Raw genomic sequence first — 18,248 nt, forward strand, 5'->3', positions numbered from 1 at the left:
GTGCTGGTAGGCTCTGGTCATTTCCCTTTAAGACAAGTTAAAGCGTGTACAGGAAAACACACAAAAAAAAAGCGCCATGTTCTGACTCCTGATTGTAAATCTCATCCTTGTTTATCAAAACTACATCACTGGCACATGGCCAGGAGTCATCAGCAGGTCAGATCCAGGGGATCTGACGTTTTGGAGGAGTAAAAGTTAATCTTGCAGGTGAAAAACTTTGTAATTCTATATGACACAACAAGTGGTGGCTGGCCAATAGAGGGCGCTAGAGCGCCACCCCACTGTCATTACCATCAACGTTACCTTGAAGAATGAGACATTAAAAAAGAAATAATAAAATATAATGTTCTGTACTATATATATATATATATATATATATATATATATATATATATATATATATATATATATATATATATATATATATATATATATATATATATATATATTTTTTTTTTTTTATTTATTCATTTATTTATTTATTTATTTTTTCAATTTGCATGATGAACATTATATATTTCATGATTAGTAAAGTTGTTTCATTCATCTGCGTTATCTGATTGGTGACGTGTTTCCACCCCAGGGCACATAGACCATAGACCGTTGTTATAAATTGTACGTGCGCAGTGGCTCCTCTTCAACACCAGAGATAGGACCATGTCGGAGCGCACCTTTCTTGCGCCCAGAGCTGAATGCAGCTTGATTTGCATACCAACACCCCCCCGCTGTGGAGCTGACGTCACAGCTGTCTGTTATAAAGTGCGGTTGATTGACAGGTTGAGCAGTTGGAGTAGGAGACGATCAGACGGAGACGTAAAATGGAGAGAGAAAACATAAATAACACAGTGAAGTCGCTCATAGCATTACCTTTTGAGAGGAGAATGTATCAGGAGAAGGTGAATGTGAATGAATCTTAACAGTATGTTGCTTTTTTCTGTTTTCATTGGTGTAAACACAGGTGTGATACCCTAGCACGTTTGTTAGCTTGCTAGTATACGTCTATTTTGGAGCCAAACCCCCCCCTGGATAAAACTCCACCAGCCGCCACTGGACACAACACATCCTCTCTATAAGTACACAAATAGAAAGGAAAAAGGAGAGGGCATGGACTGAAGTTACAGGAGTTTAGGGAGGGCCAGGTGAGTTTAACATGATAATTAATTGCCACGCAAGTATGTTGTCATGGGTGTGATTACTGCAGAAACATGGTTCTGCTCTTTGGTGATCCCGAGTAGCCAGCTGCTATGGGGGTTGCCCCGCGCTGCTCCAGAATGGACTGGCACACTCCCAAAAGCCGAGCTTAGATATGTTTGCAGCATCCGACCTGTGATCAATGAGCTTGTTTATACTTGAATGGTCACAAGTAGACATGCACCAATCAATTTGCTGGCCGATCGATCGGTGCCGATTTCTTAAATTTTGGGGGATCGATGATCGATGATCAGAGATCGGTGACTGGTGATTGGTGATCGGCCCATCCTTACATATAAAACTGATCTTATGAACCTCCAGGAAGGTCTGACAGCCAGCCATTGTTGCTTTTTGCTCTGAGACCTAAAACACAGGACACTTTATCAGTTGTTGAAGTTAAAACATAAAGATTTTATTGTTTCACAGGTATTTTTCAATGATTTTCAATAAAACAAGTTTGGAACACTGAAGGTATATGCTGTCAGTTATAAAAAATAAAAAATAAAAATCGGTATCAGCCCAAATCAGTATCGGCAGGTCAGGCTTTTAAAAGATCGGTAATGGCTGCACCCCTAGTTACAAGGGGTTTTTATACAATGTAATGTGTGCCAGCTGGTCAAAAAGTTATTTTCAGATAGCAAAGATATACAGCAGTCAAGGATTTATTGTGCATTTATTATTATCAAGGTAATACTGTTGAATTTATTGTGATATTGATTTGAGGTCATATCACCCAGCCCCAGTCTGTGATGACACTTTCTGGTCAGGAAATGTGATGAAATCAGGCCATTTTGCAGGTGATACTCAAATTTCAAGATCACTGATCTGTCACTGTCACTCATCTGGCTCTGAAATCCTTGAATTTCACTTTCTGGACTTTGATAACTGAGAGAGAGACCAAAAACAACAGAATTATGTCAAGGAGGCAGAGAGACAAAGAGGGAGGGAGACGGTTATTTATTGATCATGACAGGAAACCTTGTGACCGAAAGCTGAGAGGGAAAAAAATATGGCTGATGAGGAAAGAACAGAGGGTACGAAGCAGCGTCATGCTGTAACTTTTCATCCTCAAGGTTCAAACCAGTACTTCATCATGTACTCTGTTGTGTATCCGAGACAGTCCCTGTGACAGCCACCTGCTGTTAGGGCCCCAAATGTAACGTTAAAAGATGTTTGAGCTGCATAAGAGGAGACTTGTTTGACCCAAAGGAAAAAGATGAGGTAAAAATCTTAATCAGGACAGAATCTTTGTAAAGTTAGAGAAAATCCATCTGCTGTAGAAAGCAGCAGGTCAGGGTTAAGTGCCTCAGCAGGGTTCCTGACACTTGAAGGCTCAGACTTAGCTGAATGGATGTCACCTATACAAATGCAGTACATGGTGACGTCAAGAATACTCCTGAAGCCAAGAACTTTTACAGCCTTTTCTGAGAAACAGAAGCTTTTTACACAATTGCTGGGAAAATTATACAGACGTGGCCTTAAAGAGCTGTAGAACGTAGATGCTGTGATGCATTTAGAGCTGCAGAGAGCCCTGCAGGGACTTCACTCCTCTGAAAGACCTCAGAGAGGTAAAACCATTTTTTTATCATTTTTTACTTTTTATTCTTTAAGTAAAAGGATCCAGATAGACGCAGACAAGCTTTAACTTTCTCCGAATTATAATTACATATATTTAGGAAATAATGAAAGCTTCTTGATCGCAAAGGAAAAAATAAATGATGGACGGAAAAAGACAAGTTTTATTCAAGTGTAAAAATACTGTTGAACTTGTTACTAAAGACCATCACAGGGTGAAGAAGCTCATTAGGTTTGACTGCAAGTTTGGTTTGTGCATGTTGATAGCCACATTATCCATTAAGGTTGGCAATCTCTCTTTAAAGAGTTTACAACTTATATTTCTTCCTACTCACTGCTTTTTCTGAAATCTTAACTGTATTTTACTGTAGTGTCTACTGTAACTTCACTGGAAAAGATATTTAGGACATATCACTGTAAATTAGAAAGAAAGGGAATAAATCACGAATTGTTGGAGCGATTTGCTTTCCTCTGTATGTTTTCTGTGTGTTTAACTCATGTTCCTTTAAGTTACTCGTCGTAGTGTTGTTGCTCTTGGTTGTGGTAAAAAGGAAAAACAGCCAAAGAAAATGTGGCTATGAAGCTCCTTGGTGGCTTTCAGGATGACTTCATCAGGTGAAATCAAGTCACTATAGTAATTACTCTGCAACTGAAGATACAGTTATGATACTTCTACTGGAAATTACTGGCAACTTGCTACCAGTTATTTACTGTAAAATTTACAGCAACCTTTTAACAGTGTTGGATTTAAAGCAAGCATAAGCTAAATGTTTAAAATGAACGAACAGTTTATCATGGGCATTTATGTTTGATACCTAGAGATGAGTTGTGATTTCAGAATATTTGAATAATCATTCAATAATAATAATAATAATAAAAAGAAATCAAACAGGTCATGTGACTGTTCTCTCATCTTGAAAATGTCCTTTTTTGATTGTTTTTAGCAGCCCCTGGCTGTCATGTGATATAGTCCCCAGACGGTGGTTGTAGGGCATCTGAAAGCTGTTCACTTTTTGCCTTTGAATAACAAAAAACTTCCACAACAACAAGAGAAAGCATAGGCACCAGCTGTCAGTGAAACAGGTGCAAGATCCTGCTGCCTCAAAGAGTTCTGGGATGAATTTTCAGGAGGAAAACAAACCATAAAGAGATAAACTTTGGTCATATCCATTGTTATATCATATTTAGAGATGCTATGAAGAGGTTCTGTTTTAATTGCACTTTCTTGCAACCTTGTGGCCCGGAGGTAATGTATTTTTCATAACAGTTACGTAGCACTATTGTTTGAAACGTGACATCAAGAAAACATTGCAGCAGTCGGCCATATGTCAGCCCAGTGCTGTGACGTACCTATAGGCTAACGTGACAACAAGTAAACACAGTCAGTCTGTAAGTAGTTTAGTAGCTGTTTCTATTTAGCACAGCCGGCAGCACAGTGCTCTAAGACATGTCTGTAATGTGTAACGTCAGTAAATCCTGGTTAGCTATGTCCTGCCAGTCATCTACCAATCAGAGCTAACGTAACCTCACTCTTCATTTTATTGATAGACTCTCAAGTTTGAACAGACCACTGCAGAATAACTGCTGACTGTGGGTTAGAATGAACATTATCACAAACAGCTTAGCTTCTGTGTTATGGAGTGATACAGCCCGAGCTTAAGGCTAATTAGCCTTTAGCTCGGGCTGTATCACTCTCCCATTTATCTTTCTTCTGCTCTTCTGTCCCTTTTCTGTCTGACAGTTAGGCTCCTGTGTCCACCATCACTAAAAAATTAATCACAGAAATCATTTTTAGCAGAGAAAAATACAGATCTCTGTGTTTTATCTCTTCTCTCTACTAAATTTCATCAGCCGGCGTGGTGTAGAGACCCGATCAAGAAGTTAAGAAGAGGTCATTTAAAATAGCCTGTATCCAGCAATATTGACTTAGATAATCTCATTGTAAAGTGTGGATTATGATCAGGCAAATATCTAGAAGGGAGACTTTTTCAAGATCACTTTAAACTCCTCTCAACCTCTTTAAGTAGCCTGCAACGGCTTAGCAGTGCTGTCAAATGTATTGTTTCCTTCTTTGTGGGGAGTTATTCAAACAACCAGTCCAAAGTTAGCAAAATGCTATCTAATAGTATTTTGGTCTGAAAAGCCCATCTATGGTGATTAAATCTCTTTTTACACATTCAAACAGCTGAAAATATTGTTTTATTAACACTGAAGTAAAAGTTTAAATGCAAAAGCTGATCTTTTTAACAGTTTTGAATTTTTTTTTTTTGCTTAAATTGGCAAATTTTGGATAAAATTATGAGCTGTTTTGAGTTTTTAATCTTTTCTTTTCACTAAATTTCCAGATATTTTTTTATTATAAGACAACAGTATTCCCACTCTTAGGTGTAAGTGTTTGTCCCCACTTTATTAAGACACAGTTAAATCATTGTTTTAAATCGGTGTCAGTGCACTGTTCTGTTATTGTGTTCAGAAGCTGTCTGTCATTACCCGGCGCCGCCTCCAACGATTGTTCTTCTTTACTTTACGAGTTCATGAAGTCAGGAGAAGGTAGAACAATGACATAAATGATGATGGTGTGCGCCCCCCCGTGCGTTAATGCTTCTATCAGCTGCTTTGTCAGCCCTCATTACGGCAGCGCGGGTATCTCACTCTGATAACACCTTTAATGTCAACACAGATTGCAGCAGCTATCACACACCGTGATTACAATCATCTTTTAGGGTGACGCTGGAAACAAATACAGTGCAGTATCCTGATGTGAGTGGGTGGGTGGGTGGGGGCGTTCTGTCTGTGATCTCCATTGTGAGTTTTTTTTTTTTTTCTTTAATGAGAATATCAGGCCTGTCAGTAATAGACAGCTGATTATAATGAGGATCTCTGCTCCACACACACTTCCTCTCCCCCCCCGCCCCTCACGCCGTCACCACAGTCAAATTATATAATGTGAGCTGCAGATTGTTGTGACATTAAGTGTTGAGTAATCATGCATGTGTTTGACCTTTCTTTAGGTCACGTTAAGAATCAGGTGCTGTCAGATGTAGAGGAGGATCATTGTTAAACGATTTTAAAAACATAAATTATGATGTATTCTTCACTTTCATCCCTCTTCTGTAGTTTCTCTGAGTGTTCATTTCACAGAAGCGTAGTGCCATCTAGTGTGCAGTGCAGCTAGTTGCAAGCCAAGGCTGCTTGTTGCAGTTAGATTACTTATATGTGTCATTTTTGTAGCATTGATTTTTGTTTTTATTTGAGATTCAGAAATTTGATGAAGTCAGAATTCACAAAATAATTTTATTTCTATATTTCTATAAATAAAGGGTCCCGTGCACCAGCAGAGAGCATGTGTTAGTTGTGTGTGGTTAAGTATGTTTCATCGTATAATGCTCTGGGAAATGGTAAAACAGCTGTTTTTCTGCAGCAGAAATCTAATAATCTGTAAGAGTCGTCTCGATTTGAAGTAATCTGACTGTTGAGGTGTTTTCTGCAGCTTTATGCTAAGTACGCTGCTAATTCTACATTTACATTTCTAAAATGTGACCACGCTAATTTTTACTCACTGAAGCCAGGTGCTGCTACCTGAACCCGACACAAACTGTGAATCTCCCCTCGTTTAACTAACTTGATATGTGAGCTTTAGTCAAACATTGCCAGTCAATCTCTCGCATTGAGCGCAGCCTTGACCCTCTGGGCAGTATCAGAGCCGCTGAAGTGCTTTGGCATCAGTGTGACAGGATTAACACATCAAAAGCTGAGTCGGGGCCTACAGCAGCGTCACACAGGCAGTACAGCACCTTTCATGTTCTGCTCAGGTTCACCACAATTTCACGTAAGCCAACAGCAAGTCAGACGGAAAAAGATAATGGGGCCAACCTGCTGCTATCAGGCTCTCCCTCAGCTTCAGTGAAATATGTCAAATTCTGTGTTTGATGAAAGATTGGGAGTTCAACAGGCTCAAGTCAGGGAACGATATCTGGCTGTGTCACATGGCCGGGATGCAAAGGAGCATTTAAGTCTGACACTGGAGCTGAAATTATTGCTGCGAGCATGCATGGTTTTACTTTTCGTGATGCAAACATTAGATAGTGAACACGGAGGGAAAATTAAACCTGAATAATTTGTAAGGAGGGGGGGTCAGAGGGTTAAAATGTCTCAGGGTTAAATCCTAACTTTTATAATCCTTTGATAAGATGTGGTGAAAAGTGGAGGGGAGGCAGTTTTATAATCAGGTTACAAATGAGATGTTTCCTGAGGGCTTCAGCGTAAACACAGTCGACTGTACCAGCGCTTCTTCATATACATTAAGAAAAGAGATCTTACTGTTCTGTATCTTCTTGGAGATTCACCAGAGATGTTTAAATACTTAATGAGGCATAGAGCTTGGAGGCAGAAATAAAAGAATCAAGCTGTACGAGGAGTTTGTTATGGAATTTTAAAAAATGACCCGGTCAAACTCTGAGTTATATATAGAGGAGCGGTTCATTCCTCGGGAAATATCATGTCTGGCTGAATAAATATCAAATTTGTAACTTTATTCAAGGTGAGAATTTAAAATTGCTTTTTTAGCAGGAATGAAATTGAGATACAATTAATAAAGTGTGAAGAAATAATGAGATTTAAAAGGAAATAAAAAGCACACGTGTCATGTAGGTTTTTTTTTTCTTAACACAGTTTTTTTTTTCCTCTCTTTTTTTCTGCCATAAAGTCATATTTTCCTCATCTTCTTGTAAATCTGACACTTTTTCTTTGACATGTGTAAAAACTCTGAGTGTATTTCTGTTTTTTCGTCAAAGCTATCGCGGCGTATGCCCTCATATTTAGGCCATGAGGTGAGGCAGTGCAGCTCTGACTCTACCTTCGCAGCGTGTGTCACATTGGGAATATTGTATCTCCTCCTCTGGCTCTGTGTGTGCCAACCCTCCTCCACAGTCGGGCTGAGCTCGCTGAGTGTTCAGAGCTTCTCTGTATTTAGGATATTTGACTGTAGTCAGGCTCTTTTAGGGTCAGGTGACTTGTTAGTTTACTCTGTGTCATTTGTGACTGTGACTCTTTAAGCTTTGTCAAACCTCAAACTGTATTTGTTTTTACAGCGTATTTCCCACGTGTAATGACCCTTGTCTTTGCTCAGGTGGTTGACATAAAAGAGAAACTGAAGCTGTCAAAGAAATTTTGGTCCAACCTGCCCGAGGCGATGTGTGTGGAGGACAGAGTGACCGCTGGAAATGCCAGCGAAGAGGAGTGCTGGAACGGACACACTAAGGGCAGGTGAGTGCACCAGGAGCTGGGGGCAAACGCAGGCTACATCAAAGGTTATTTTTTAAGTCTAAACTCATTTTAATCCAAGTAATCACGGAACTGAGGATCTGATTGTTTACTCTCACTGACCTAAATGTAGCTGTGTTACGACTTGGCCTGCTTTACCTGTGATGTAATGCAACGTGTGGTCTCCTGAACACAGATCTGACCATTTACACTTTAATGTTTAGTAAAATCAACAGAGATTATTTCTTTACATGTTTTTCCTGATTTAAGTTTAAATCCAGCAGCTTATGATTTGACCCTTGTGTCAGTTTGGATGTGGAAGAAAAGGATTCAGAGGTTGTAAATTACCCAGAATGACGTCTGCCTATGAGAAACAAGTACTGTTGTGTAAAGTCAGATTGAGGACTGCGCTCACATGACAGCTTGATGCTCGTGTTTATCGAACAAAAACGCAGGCAGCTGACCGTGTTTTTCTTTTTCCCCTGGAGAAATATCAGAATGTTACCCGCCATGATGAGGTCAAGTGTTGAAACTGCCAGCACTGTTTTATCCTCAGAGAGGGTTCCTCAGGTGTCCTTTAGCCTGTGTCTGACATCTCTGAATGACTTTGATTGAGTTTGATTTTTTTTTTTGCAATTTTTCCTCTAAAGGTACTTCCCTGAAGTCCAAAAAGATGGACTCACAAACCAGGTGAACAATCCAGAAGTGGTCGTAGACATCACCCGCCCAGACACCTTCATCCGCCAGCAGATCATGGCCCTGAGAGTGATGACCAACAAGTTAAAAAACGCCTACAACGGCAACGACATCTACTTTCAAGACTCAAGTAAGCAGTTTTCCTCTTTTTCCTGGACACAATGCATCTTTTTTTTCTTACTCAGGACTCTATTTTTAGTCCTGCCCCGCGCCGCCCCGGTCGGTCGAGTTCACCGACCCAGCTTGTCAGTCATGTTGACGAGCTGTCTGCTCTGAAATGCTACCTAACCTTGTGGCAGAGCCAGTTAGGATCAGAGAAGAGGCAGAAGGAGAAAATAATAACTATGGGTTGATTGTAGTGTAAAAGACTGAAGAGACAGTTAAGGCCCATTTGGAGACAGAACATTTTTAATGTCGATAACCTCCAAAAAAAAAGCCGTACAAACACAGGAAAAAAGTAATTTCTGGCACTAGAATTGTTATTTTGTTGGCTACCAGCTTTGAAGTTTACCTGCTGAGCTTGTTTGTAAATCAGTTTGGCAGAAATTTGAAATTTGTGTCTATTTAACAAGTGTTAGCCCAATATTTCCTCCCTTTGAGCTCTGTCTTGGGTCTCAACCGACTACTGGAAAACATATATAGTGAAATGCTTACTGTATGCTTGGTACGGCTGCTCGTGTCTGATCTAATCTCTTCTGTGCTCAATCTGACTCATATTCTGTCACAGGTGATGAAGGCAGCGGCTCAGGCAGCGGCAGCGGCTGCACAGACGTCTGCCCCACAGAAACGGACGATGCCCCCACCGAAGCCCCGGTGGTGGAAGCCGACCGGAGCGGGCCTGTGGGTGATTCGGCCCCACTCCGTGCTCCCTCTGTAGCCCTGCCAACCATTCTGGCCCTCTCAGCCCTGGCACTCCACCGACAATGGAGATAATGCTGGAGGAAGCAGCTAAACATGGACAGCAGGGTTCTCTCCTCTTTTTTTTTTCTCATTTTTGCAGATTTTGTATTCAGGCGGATTGGAGCTACAGTCGAGCAGACAGCATCCAGGCTGCCGGCCTCACAGCTAGAGGAGTCGGCTCTGAAAAAGAGAGCAGTCATGCATCATGATTTCCCACTTTCCCAAAGATCGTACAGTGTCAGTCTTAGACTTGATATTTCACGGCATCACCTCTTCATCTAACCCTGGTGCCGGCCCCAAAAACTCTGCTTCAGAGAAGTCTTGCACATATGGCAGGTGTTAATGTAGGTCTCCACGTGGAAAGTTACGACCCGTTCTTTGATTGTTTTGAGTTTTTTAATGCAAAAAAAAAATGTTTGTGTGTTTAAAAATGTTGAAAATGTTGAGAATGTGGTTATTTGATGCATCAAAAAGAGGCACTTGAAAACTGTTAATATATGTTTAACAGAATATTTTGAGAAATAGAAATATAAGGATGATGATCCCAAAGGGGAAAATTCAGGAACATGAGGTTTCATTTCATTCTAGCTGAATCCTTCTTTCATCAAATCATGTGCCAATCATTCATTTTTGGTAACAAGAAAAAATTTATCTCATGAATCCATGCAAACATCATTATAAAGTCACTATAGGTTACGTTTTTTCTGGGTCTGCTCATAGTTATCCACTTTAACCGTTTAACAGCCGCCTTGTGCTAAAAATCACATTTTGTACAAAAAAATAAGAAGGAAAAAAAAGTAAAAAGTTTAGACTGGCTTTTTTTTATTATGCATTCGCCTTGCAACAAATTTATAATCTGCAAAATATTTGTATATCATGCTGGTTTCTCAGGCTCGGCTTCAGGAGCAGACTGCCTGGACTGAATTAAGAAGGAGCAATGACTGACATGAAAGGAAAGTGGAATCAGAATATAGATTCCAGAGGAGGGATGGTGGTTATTGAAAGGAGCAGGTCCTGGTTTCCTCTTTGTTGATGTTAGAGAAGGTTAAACTGCACAGGCTCAAGGAGGTGAGTGTTTACCTCATGTGTTTTCATTCTGCTGATAAAAAGCATCTCAAACCTGTGCACTAAGCTGAAAAATTCAAGTAAATTTACAAATTTTATTCATCACAGATATCCAGACTGCTCCTAACACATAGCATTGTTTATTATAGATCCTTAAAGGTAGGGCTGCAGAATTCCAGGAGTTTTCAAAGTTCAACGGTTTCCATGGAAATTTTTGGAAAACAATGGGAATTATTTGGAATTAACAGGGAATTGATATCAACTACATTTACCTCGTCATATACATGTGTAAGTATTAAGCATTTTAGTTTGTTATAAGCAGAGGTTATTGAAAATATGTCTTTGACAATATTTTTAAATGACATTATAAATACATTTTCAGTAACTTCCCCTCACTGGATCTAACCATCATGGTTATAGGCATAAATCTTCGTCACAAGCAAACATACATGCAAATATGCCTGATAAAGCATTTATAAATTACACTGATCAGTTTTTAAACTGTAGAACTTTAATGTTTATTTTTCACAGTGCAATAAAAACTGTGAATGGTGAAAATTAAAAGAGAATTTAGGTATTCACAATAATCTGGACATATTACTTTTGTTTTGTCTGCAGCCTGAAAAATCCCATTAAAAAATGTCAAAATATTCAGTTTAGCTTCTTTTGAGGCCATTTTTTCTACCTTTAAGGATCTGGACCCCACCGCCTTCAGCAACTGCTGTCTTATTGTGACAGGTTGTCATCATCAGTGTCAAATTGGTTTCTTTCACAGAACACCAAAAAGCACATATGGTGGATTTTTTTTTTCATTTATTTAATTTTTTTTTTTTTTTTTTTTTTTTTTTTTTTTTTTTTTAGAAAAATTCAGTTAAGTTGGTGGCAACAAAACCCTGAAATTTTCCAGTTTTCCCAAGCTAAAATTCCCATTGATAGTTTCAGGAAATTTCCCTGAAATGTACCAGAAATTTCCATCTCTTTGCATCCCTACCTTAGGGACAAGCTAACATGGAAACCTCCCTCTTTTGGTCTACCACCATCTCTGAGGAAAGTCTTGCGTTGCTGTAATGTTTACGTTAATGAACTGTAATTAGGTCTTAAAAAATTCCCTTTTTCATTCTGTGTTTGGTTTTTGAACAAGTATTAATTGTTTTTTTCCTGGAATCCTTTATTTGCACAAACAGGGAGGACAGAAACCAAACAAAGATGGCATGTTGGTGTGTGTAATAGTTCGCCAAAGCTGATCCAAATACATTCACAGTCATTAAAATTCACATTGAGGTGTTTTTAAAAGCTGAAATTCTAGTGAATAGTATTATAAAGTGAGTAAAAAAGTTTATTATTTTATTTTATCGCCACAGTTATGCAAAGGTGCAGGACTTATTAAAGAAGAAGTGGCAAACAGCACAGGGTGGTTTACTGGAAATGCAAAGAAAAGGCACCTAAATTTATCTGTAAAGCTTGAATGGTCGTGTCTGCAGCACAGACAGGCTTGAAGCCGACCACAGTCACCTGTGAAATGAGAATCTGTGGAGACCGGACAGGCCTGAATGCTCCGCTGAAGCTCCTCAGTAGAGCGTACTTACAGAGAATGTGAGAGGCCTGGCACTGCTGAGGGGGGCGGACAAAAAGCAGCCGGGATGTACGTCCACTGTTCTCTGAGAGCCCGTCAGGCCAGCTAAGCTTACATATCCACAGAATTAACCAGTGTTACGCCCTCCGCAGTATATTCATGAACATGTGTTGAGCTTTTTTTAAATTATTGCACTCATGATAGTATTTTCATCAGCAGTGCAAGAAGAAGAGATGTGCCAAATGTGTCATTTAAAAGGATTCTTTATTATGAATAATGATCTTACAGGATGCCCTTTTTATGTTTTGTATCATTGAACTTTTCATGGTAATATTTTTGCAGAAAAACATTGAAAACAGATGTCTGTTCAGACAAATTACCTATAAAATAGAAGTAGCAGGAAACGCTGTAAGACAACATTTTTTTACAATCAATGCATCGCTGTATGAGGTCAAATCCTGATGAGGTAAAGTTAGTTTCATGTTTGAATTTGAATTCAAACCAAGAAGGGCAGAGAAGGAAGTAGAGAAAATATGCCTTATTGTTTTTCAGTGCAATTAAGATTTGTGTTTTGTTACTGTTCTTGACAATAAATATTTATTAAAAACATCCAAACAGATTTGTGTTTGTGGTTTTGTAAAAGAAATTCAGCAGTTAAAGTGTACAATGATTTGGATTAGTCCCACTGTGTTAAATCCCTATCGTTACTTTTCATTGGATTCTATTTGATTTACATTACTGTGTTATTAAATTACGCTGGAAGGCTACCCAGTTGTCGTTTTTTATACAGGATTATTTTCTCCTCTTGACCACAGAGCATTTTCAATCAGCTGCTCCATCTCCCTTAGGTAGGTATAAGGACTGAAGTGCGACAGGTGAGCATCTACGCTTCCTCTGTGTACTTTCTGGTTGTGAAGTCTGCTTTTATCAGAGGTTCAAAGCCTCTGTTTCTCCGCTGACGCAGCCAGAGCACAAAGATAAGGAGAAGCACCAGGAGACCGATGAAGATTCCTCCCAGAGTGGAGCCCAGAACAAACACGCTCGGGCCTCCGTCTGCCTCTGCAGAGAAGAACAGGTGGATGTGTTCATCTCTATACACCATTCACAGTCATACAACAATACTAACAAATGTTAAAATCAGCCAGGCTAACATATTTACTCTGATTTAAGATTATGCTAGCTTTGGACTGACCTTTGCTCTTACTATTTGCTGCTGTTTACACTGTATAAACAAAGCTAACTGCTCTACTAACTCTAATCTCATTTTTACTGCTATTAATCTCATTTAACTCTCAGAAATAAAGCATTTAATCGCATTGTAACGTCAAACCAATTGAAAAGTGAAAATAACACCTGCTTACCATCCAGGACTGCAGCATAGGAATAACCCAGCTGCTCAGACGGGATGTAAATTTCCTGATTCGTGACAGCGGGGAAGAAGGGAACCATGTTGTAGTCCTTGTTGTGACCAATGGGGGCCATCTGATCGGGGAAGGTGGCGTTCGAAGGAGTGAACCTTCTCATCCACTCGTCAAAAATAGCGTCAGTGAAGGCATGAAGTACCTGCAGGAAAACACACAGAAATTTCAGCTACAACAAGAAGACGACGCAGTCTTTTCAGAGTAAATCTTGAAATAAGAATCTGACCACAAAGATTGGGTCGTTGGCCGCAGAGTGAGACATGGAGCTGGTTCCGTTGACCACATCGTGGACCAGGTTGTGAAGGTTTGTGACGGACTCATCCAGCTGTCCATCTGGCTTTTCATAGCCTTCAAGAGCATTCCTGTCCCCAAGCATCAAACAGATCTCTTAAAACTTAAAGTTGAACCAGCAGATACTCACTCCAGTTTATCAACACACACATGAGCTTTACCTAAAACTGGAGGAGGAGTTTGTGTAGTATGGAGGGTTGTCGAAGTCTCTGATTCCAAGACAGCTTCGCACATCGTTCATGGTGGGCAGGGACATGTTTCCTCTGTCCATGATTCCTCTCTGGATGAAACCCTCATTGGTGCCGTTGCAGAGGGTCACCAGGCGGTTGTAGTCGTCCAAACTGTTAGAAAAATAAAACACAAACATATTAAATGTTTAAAAACTCTGCATCGTTTTCATCCAGTCTTCTTCTCTATCAGAATTTTTTTTCATGTTGACCTGTTGCATATCGTCCCCCATCTGGAGAATCTGGACTGGCTGCTGATGAAGGACGGGTTGTTGGGGTCTCTTCCTCCCAGCATGGAGTCAGTGCAGACATCACACTCTGTCTGTCCTGTGGCGAAGTTCCAGTACGGGATCGCAAAGTTTGGGTTGCCGGTCAACCTCTGGAGAAATCAAAGAAACACTGAAAATGTGTTTACTGATTGGCTCTCTGCAAAGTCCGGGCGGGACTTAGATGACTATAGCTATATATATATGTAACAGTTGGTTTCATGGTATAAAAAGTGGGATAATTTCTTTTGTTGATACTTTCTTACTGTAATTTAGTTATAGAAATAAATTCACAAAAAAAAAAAGTTGACACTCCAGGTTTGATTAGGTATTTATGTGCTTCTAAATGAATGAATGATTATACGCAGGAATATAAAATCTGTCTAGAATCTTGTTTAAATTAGTTGAAACAGAAATGATAAATGTTGACAAAAAGTGTATAAAAATGTTAATCAGATGCTAACTCTGCAGCCACCCTTGGATAGGCCACCCTGGTCTGGAAACTGTGGACACACCCCTGCTTTTGATGAGCTAGAAAGACGTTGAACTGTAAGTGCTCTGTTCTCTGAGCTGTAATTCCAAAAATGCCCTGAAAAAATCTTTCTGAACTTTCTCTGACCCTCACTTCTTTTTTTTCTATGCTCTTTGTAAGATTCTGCTTCTCACAGAGTGTGTGATTTACTGTAAGAGTTACACTATATAGCAAAACTCTTTTTTCCCCTGATGCTTTAAGATATCAGGCACTGATGTATATCTATTAAAAAATGGCACTTATGGTTCAGGGATTTGATATTTATGACAAAAATATGTGTTTTTATGAATCCATGCCAAGAAATGTAACAGCCAAAAACACACACACACCTGTAGCTCTCTTTCCAAGGTGAGGAGGTGATACCTGTGCCAGGTGATGAACGCCGGTCCTTTGTGTGAGAAATCAATGGCTTTGAATGGACGACCAGGACCTGCAGGGAAACAAAGTGATCCATGAGTTAATCTATGCGATCACAAGGCATTCATGTGCACATTCCACACCAATAGCTGTGAAAGAAATATTAATCCAATTGTAATCCACCTGGCTCTGATTTCACACAAGAAGCCTTAAAGCCAAAGTGGGAAACAAAGGAAACCAAAACACAAGCTTGGGTGTTAAATGAGGCGACAAGATGCATTAAATTTTACTCCATAGTTTTATATTTCTGCCTTTTTTCTGATACTTCAGACTTAAAGGATACACCAGACCACATAAACAAACCACTTTTGATGTGTTATATTGAAAATTAGCTTCATTTACCCAGGAGAGTGTCCCTGACAGAGTAGTAGTGCTGCCAGACGAACAAGTCGTACACAGAGATGTTGGCAACTTGGGGTTCATTGCCGTTTGGTCCCAAGAGCCCCAGCCAGTGCTCAGTGGCAATGACGTAGTCCGGGTGGATGGTGTTCTTCGCCAGATCCAAAGCATCCAAGAACTCCTGGAGCTCCTCAGGGGTCAGGGAGTGGATGTTCTTCCTCACCACAGGAGTCTTCCTCTGGTCACAGTTTGGTCCTATCCAGCCAAATTTACACTGCCCGCAGTCAAAGCCTGAGAAGTTTCCTGTAACACAGAGAGTGACTCCCCCCTGTTAGATCATTTCTATACAGATGATGTTGTAAGTTTAACCTGAGTCACCTGAACAGCTTTTTGATAACAGGAACAAGACTCACCATTACACCGGCATGTCTGGTTGAAGAATTTGGTCGGCCACCTCTCCCTGTCATCCACATTCCTCAGACTGTACGGTCCTCCCCAGGGCTTCTCGTCCACTTGAACAGTCACACAGCTTCCTCTCCCCGACAGCACGCCACACACGTCGGCAGGATCTGAGCCCAGAGCCGGGCAGCACTGCTTGGACTGGATTGCCTGGACTGTGCAGCAGGCACGTGGAAACTGAGCCTCAGATGGCTCCGGCCAGAGCAGCAAACACAGAAGATTCAGAAGAGTGAGCCCCAGAGCGTTCTTCATGTTTCACCTGTTTGTCTCCACAATCTGTCAGATCAGGTTGTGCATTGAATTAGAGCAGAATACGGTCGATTAGCTCCTCCAGAAGAGTGTGGAATCTCAGTCTGCTACGGTCCACAGTTGTGTATCTTGGAATTAGATTCAGTAATAGTTTTTAACATCAGTGGAAACAACACTTAAAGCCGAATCATGTCGTGTTCCACTTGGTTTCATGCACATTAAGAAAGCCTCTAATTTCTGCTCTTGCTTTTGTAGAGCTTTAGGAGGATTAAGCCACTGGTCTTGTGATGATCACCTGACGGCAGAGCTGGGAGCTGGACTCAGATCTGGGTGAATAGGGAGGAACAGCCTGGAGGGACTATAAAGTGTTGTGTAGCGACTTTGTTCCAAAGACTGAATTGGGTCTGATTTCATGCTTTGTGGAAAATACAAGAATGAAGAAAAAAAACAAGAACACCACACTGGATTTGTTTTTAATGACAGGGAGTGCACAGACACCTGTAGGCACATCTGGTCAAAAGCAAACTACAGTATATCAAAAAATAATACATCAAAAAATAATGTTTGTGGGATTTTTTCGGACAAATATTTTAGAGGAACATTGACTCACAGCCTTTACATTGACTAATGGAGTCGCCCTCAGCTGTTATGACAAAAGAGTGACGCAAATAAAAAAGAAAAAAAGAAAAAATCAATCAGGCCTCCACTGTAAACTGTAGTGTTAACCTTTATGGGGGGCAAATCTCTTTAATCCAACCACTAATAAGTTTTCACATCTTTTTTGGAGCTTGCCATTAACAAGGGTCTACTCTCGTTGTCAGAAAACTTCCCCCTGAGGTCTCAGCTGACACCCTTTATGGCACATGTGAGCTGTGAGAGCATAACCGTAAGCACTGTCTTATGCTCTGGTCTTTACAGATCCTCTGGTATTCTTCCAGTTGAGTACATTGACTCAGAGCTGCATTGTGATGGTCTAAAACGCGAGATGCTTCCCACAATTTGGTTTGAAATGGTCTCTTCCCACACATGTGTGATGCTCATTGTCCAGACTGAGATAACCTTGTGAACAGAATTTAATATCAGAAGTGTAATCCTCTGCTTTCCATGAGCAGCGCCCGACTGTGGCCTTTTGTTAAAATTCAAGTTTTTGTACAATAAAAAGTTCCCTCAACCACTTTTCACTGATGTCTGTTGCAGACTTTTCCTTCACTCCTTTTTACATAAATCACCTCCAAATTCTCCGGATTTGTCCAGTGACCTTCTGGAGGGAGCCCAACCAGGTTAGGAGCCCATGGATTAGTGTGAGAATAAATACCAAGTAGCACAATGCTACACAGGCATTGATGAGTAAAAAAAAGGTCACATCCAAATGTTTTAGATCTGTTGGATTTATGTTTCACTAATTTGAAATAAATGTGAAATATGCAGTAAATTCAAGTCTGATAAACTTTATTTTAAAAAGGAGTAAAAATCTCATGTGCTGGGTGTGGAATTTTTTTTCTTTCTTTGTTTCCAGAGTTCTGCTCAGATTACTCCTCATGCATGATGGAAATTTATAGGCAGATTACTCACACCATGCATCCCCTTTTTTCCATTAGAGATGTTAAACAATACAAGATTATGTGATTTGTATTTAATCAACTTAAATTGACCGAAATACTTACTTTGTCCAGGGCTCAGCACTTCCCTTTAAGAGTCTTATGGGCAGAATATGCTTCCTTTGTCCAGCTCAGTCAAACAGATGATTCTCTGATTACATGGCATGGATTTAGGGGCAAAGTGGCC

The 18,248-nt window shown here is 40.1% G+C and overlaps 2 protein-coding genes across 3 annotated transcripts in view; one reads left to right on the forward strand and one right to left on the reverse strand.

The window, feature by feature from the left end:
- The window catches only part of LOC141808875 (glypican-6-like), a 100,044-nt gene extending 87,504 nt beyond the window's left edge, over window positions 1-12,540 (forward strand). For both annotated transcript variants that reach the window (XM_074695634.1, XM_074695635.1), the window contains 3 exons: window positions 7,895-8,031; window positions 8,679-8,854; window positions 9,452-12,540. In XM_074695634.1, coding sequence (XP_074551735.1) covers window positions 7,895-8,031; window positions 8,679-8,854; window positions 9,452-9,657 — 519 coding nt within the window. In that variant the 3' untranslated portion in view covers window positions 9,658-12,540. The remainder of the gene's footprint in view (window positions 1-7,894; window positions 8,032-8,678; window positions 8,855-9,451) is intronic.
- On the reverse strand, window positions 12,518-17,500 carry dct (dopachrome tautomerase). Its single transcript, XM_074695636.1, has 8 exons — window positions 16,169-17,500; window positions 15,759-16,058; window positions 15,329-15,429; window positions 14,414-14,580; window positions 14,136-14,315; window positions 13,910-14,045; window positions 13,624-13,825; window positions 12,518-13,321 (listed from the first exon to the last, which is right to left on the reverse strand). The coding sequence occupies exons 1-8, from the start codon at window positions 16,464-16,466 to the stop codon at window positions 13,146-13,148; spliced, it is 1,560 nt and encodes a 519-aa protein (XP_074551737.1). The 5' UTR covers window positions 16,467-17,500; the 3' UTR covers window positions 12,518-13,145.
- Between the last annotated feature and the right edge of the window lie 748 nt (window positions 17,501-18,248).

The sequence above is a fragment of the Halichoeres trimaculatus genome, unplaced genomic scaffold, assembly GCF_033239565.1.
Source record: "Halichoeres trimaculatus isolate MK-OKI-2021-1 unplaced genomic scaffold, fHalTri1.1 fHalTri1_scaffold_19, whole genome shotgun sequence".
NCBI classification, from domain to species: domain Eukaryota; kingdom Metazoa; phylum Chordata; class Actinopteri; order Labriformes; family Labridae; genus Halichoeres; species Halichoeres trimaculatus.

Coding starts and splice junctions, on each gene's coding strand:
- dct (XM_074695636.1), bottom strand. CDS start 16,466: ATGAAGAACGCTCTGGGGCTCACTCTTCTGAATCTTCTGTGTTTGCTG. Junction 14,046..14,135: donor AACTCCTCCTCCAGTTTTAG/GTAAAGCTCATG, acceptor GCTTGGGGACAG/GAATGCTCTTGAAGGCTATG. Junction 13,322..13,623: donor CTATGCTGCAGTCCTGGATG/GTAAGCAGGTGT, acceptor TCTTCTCTGCAG/AGGCAGACGGAGGCCCGAGC.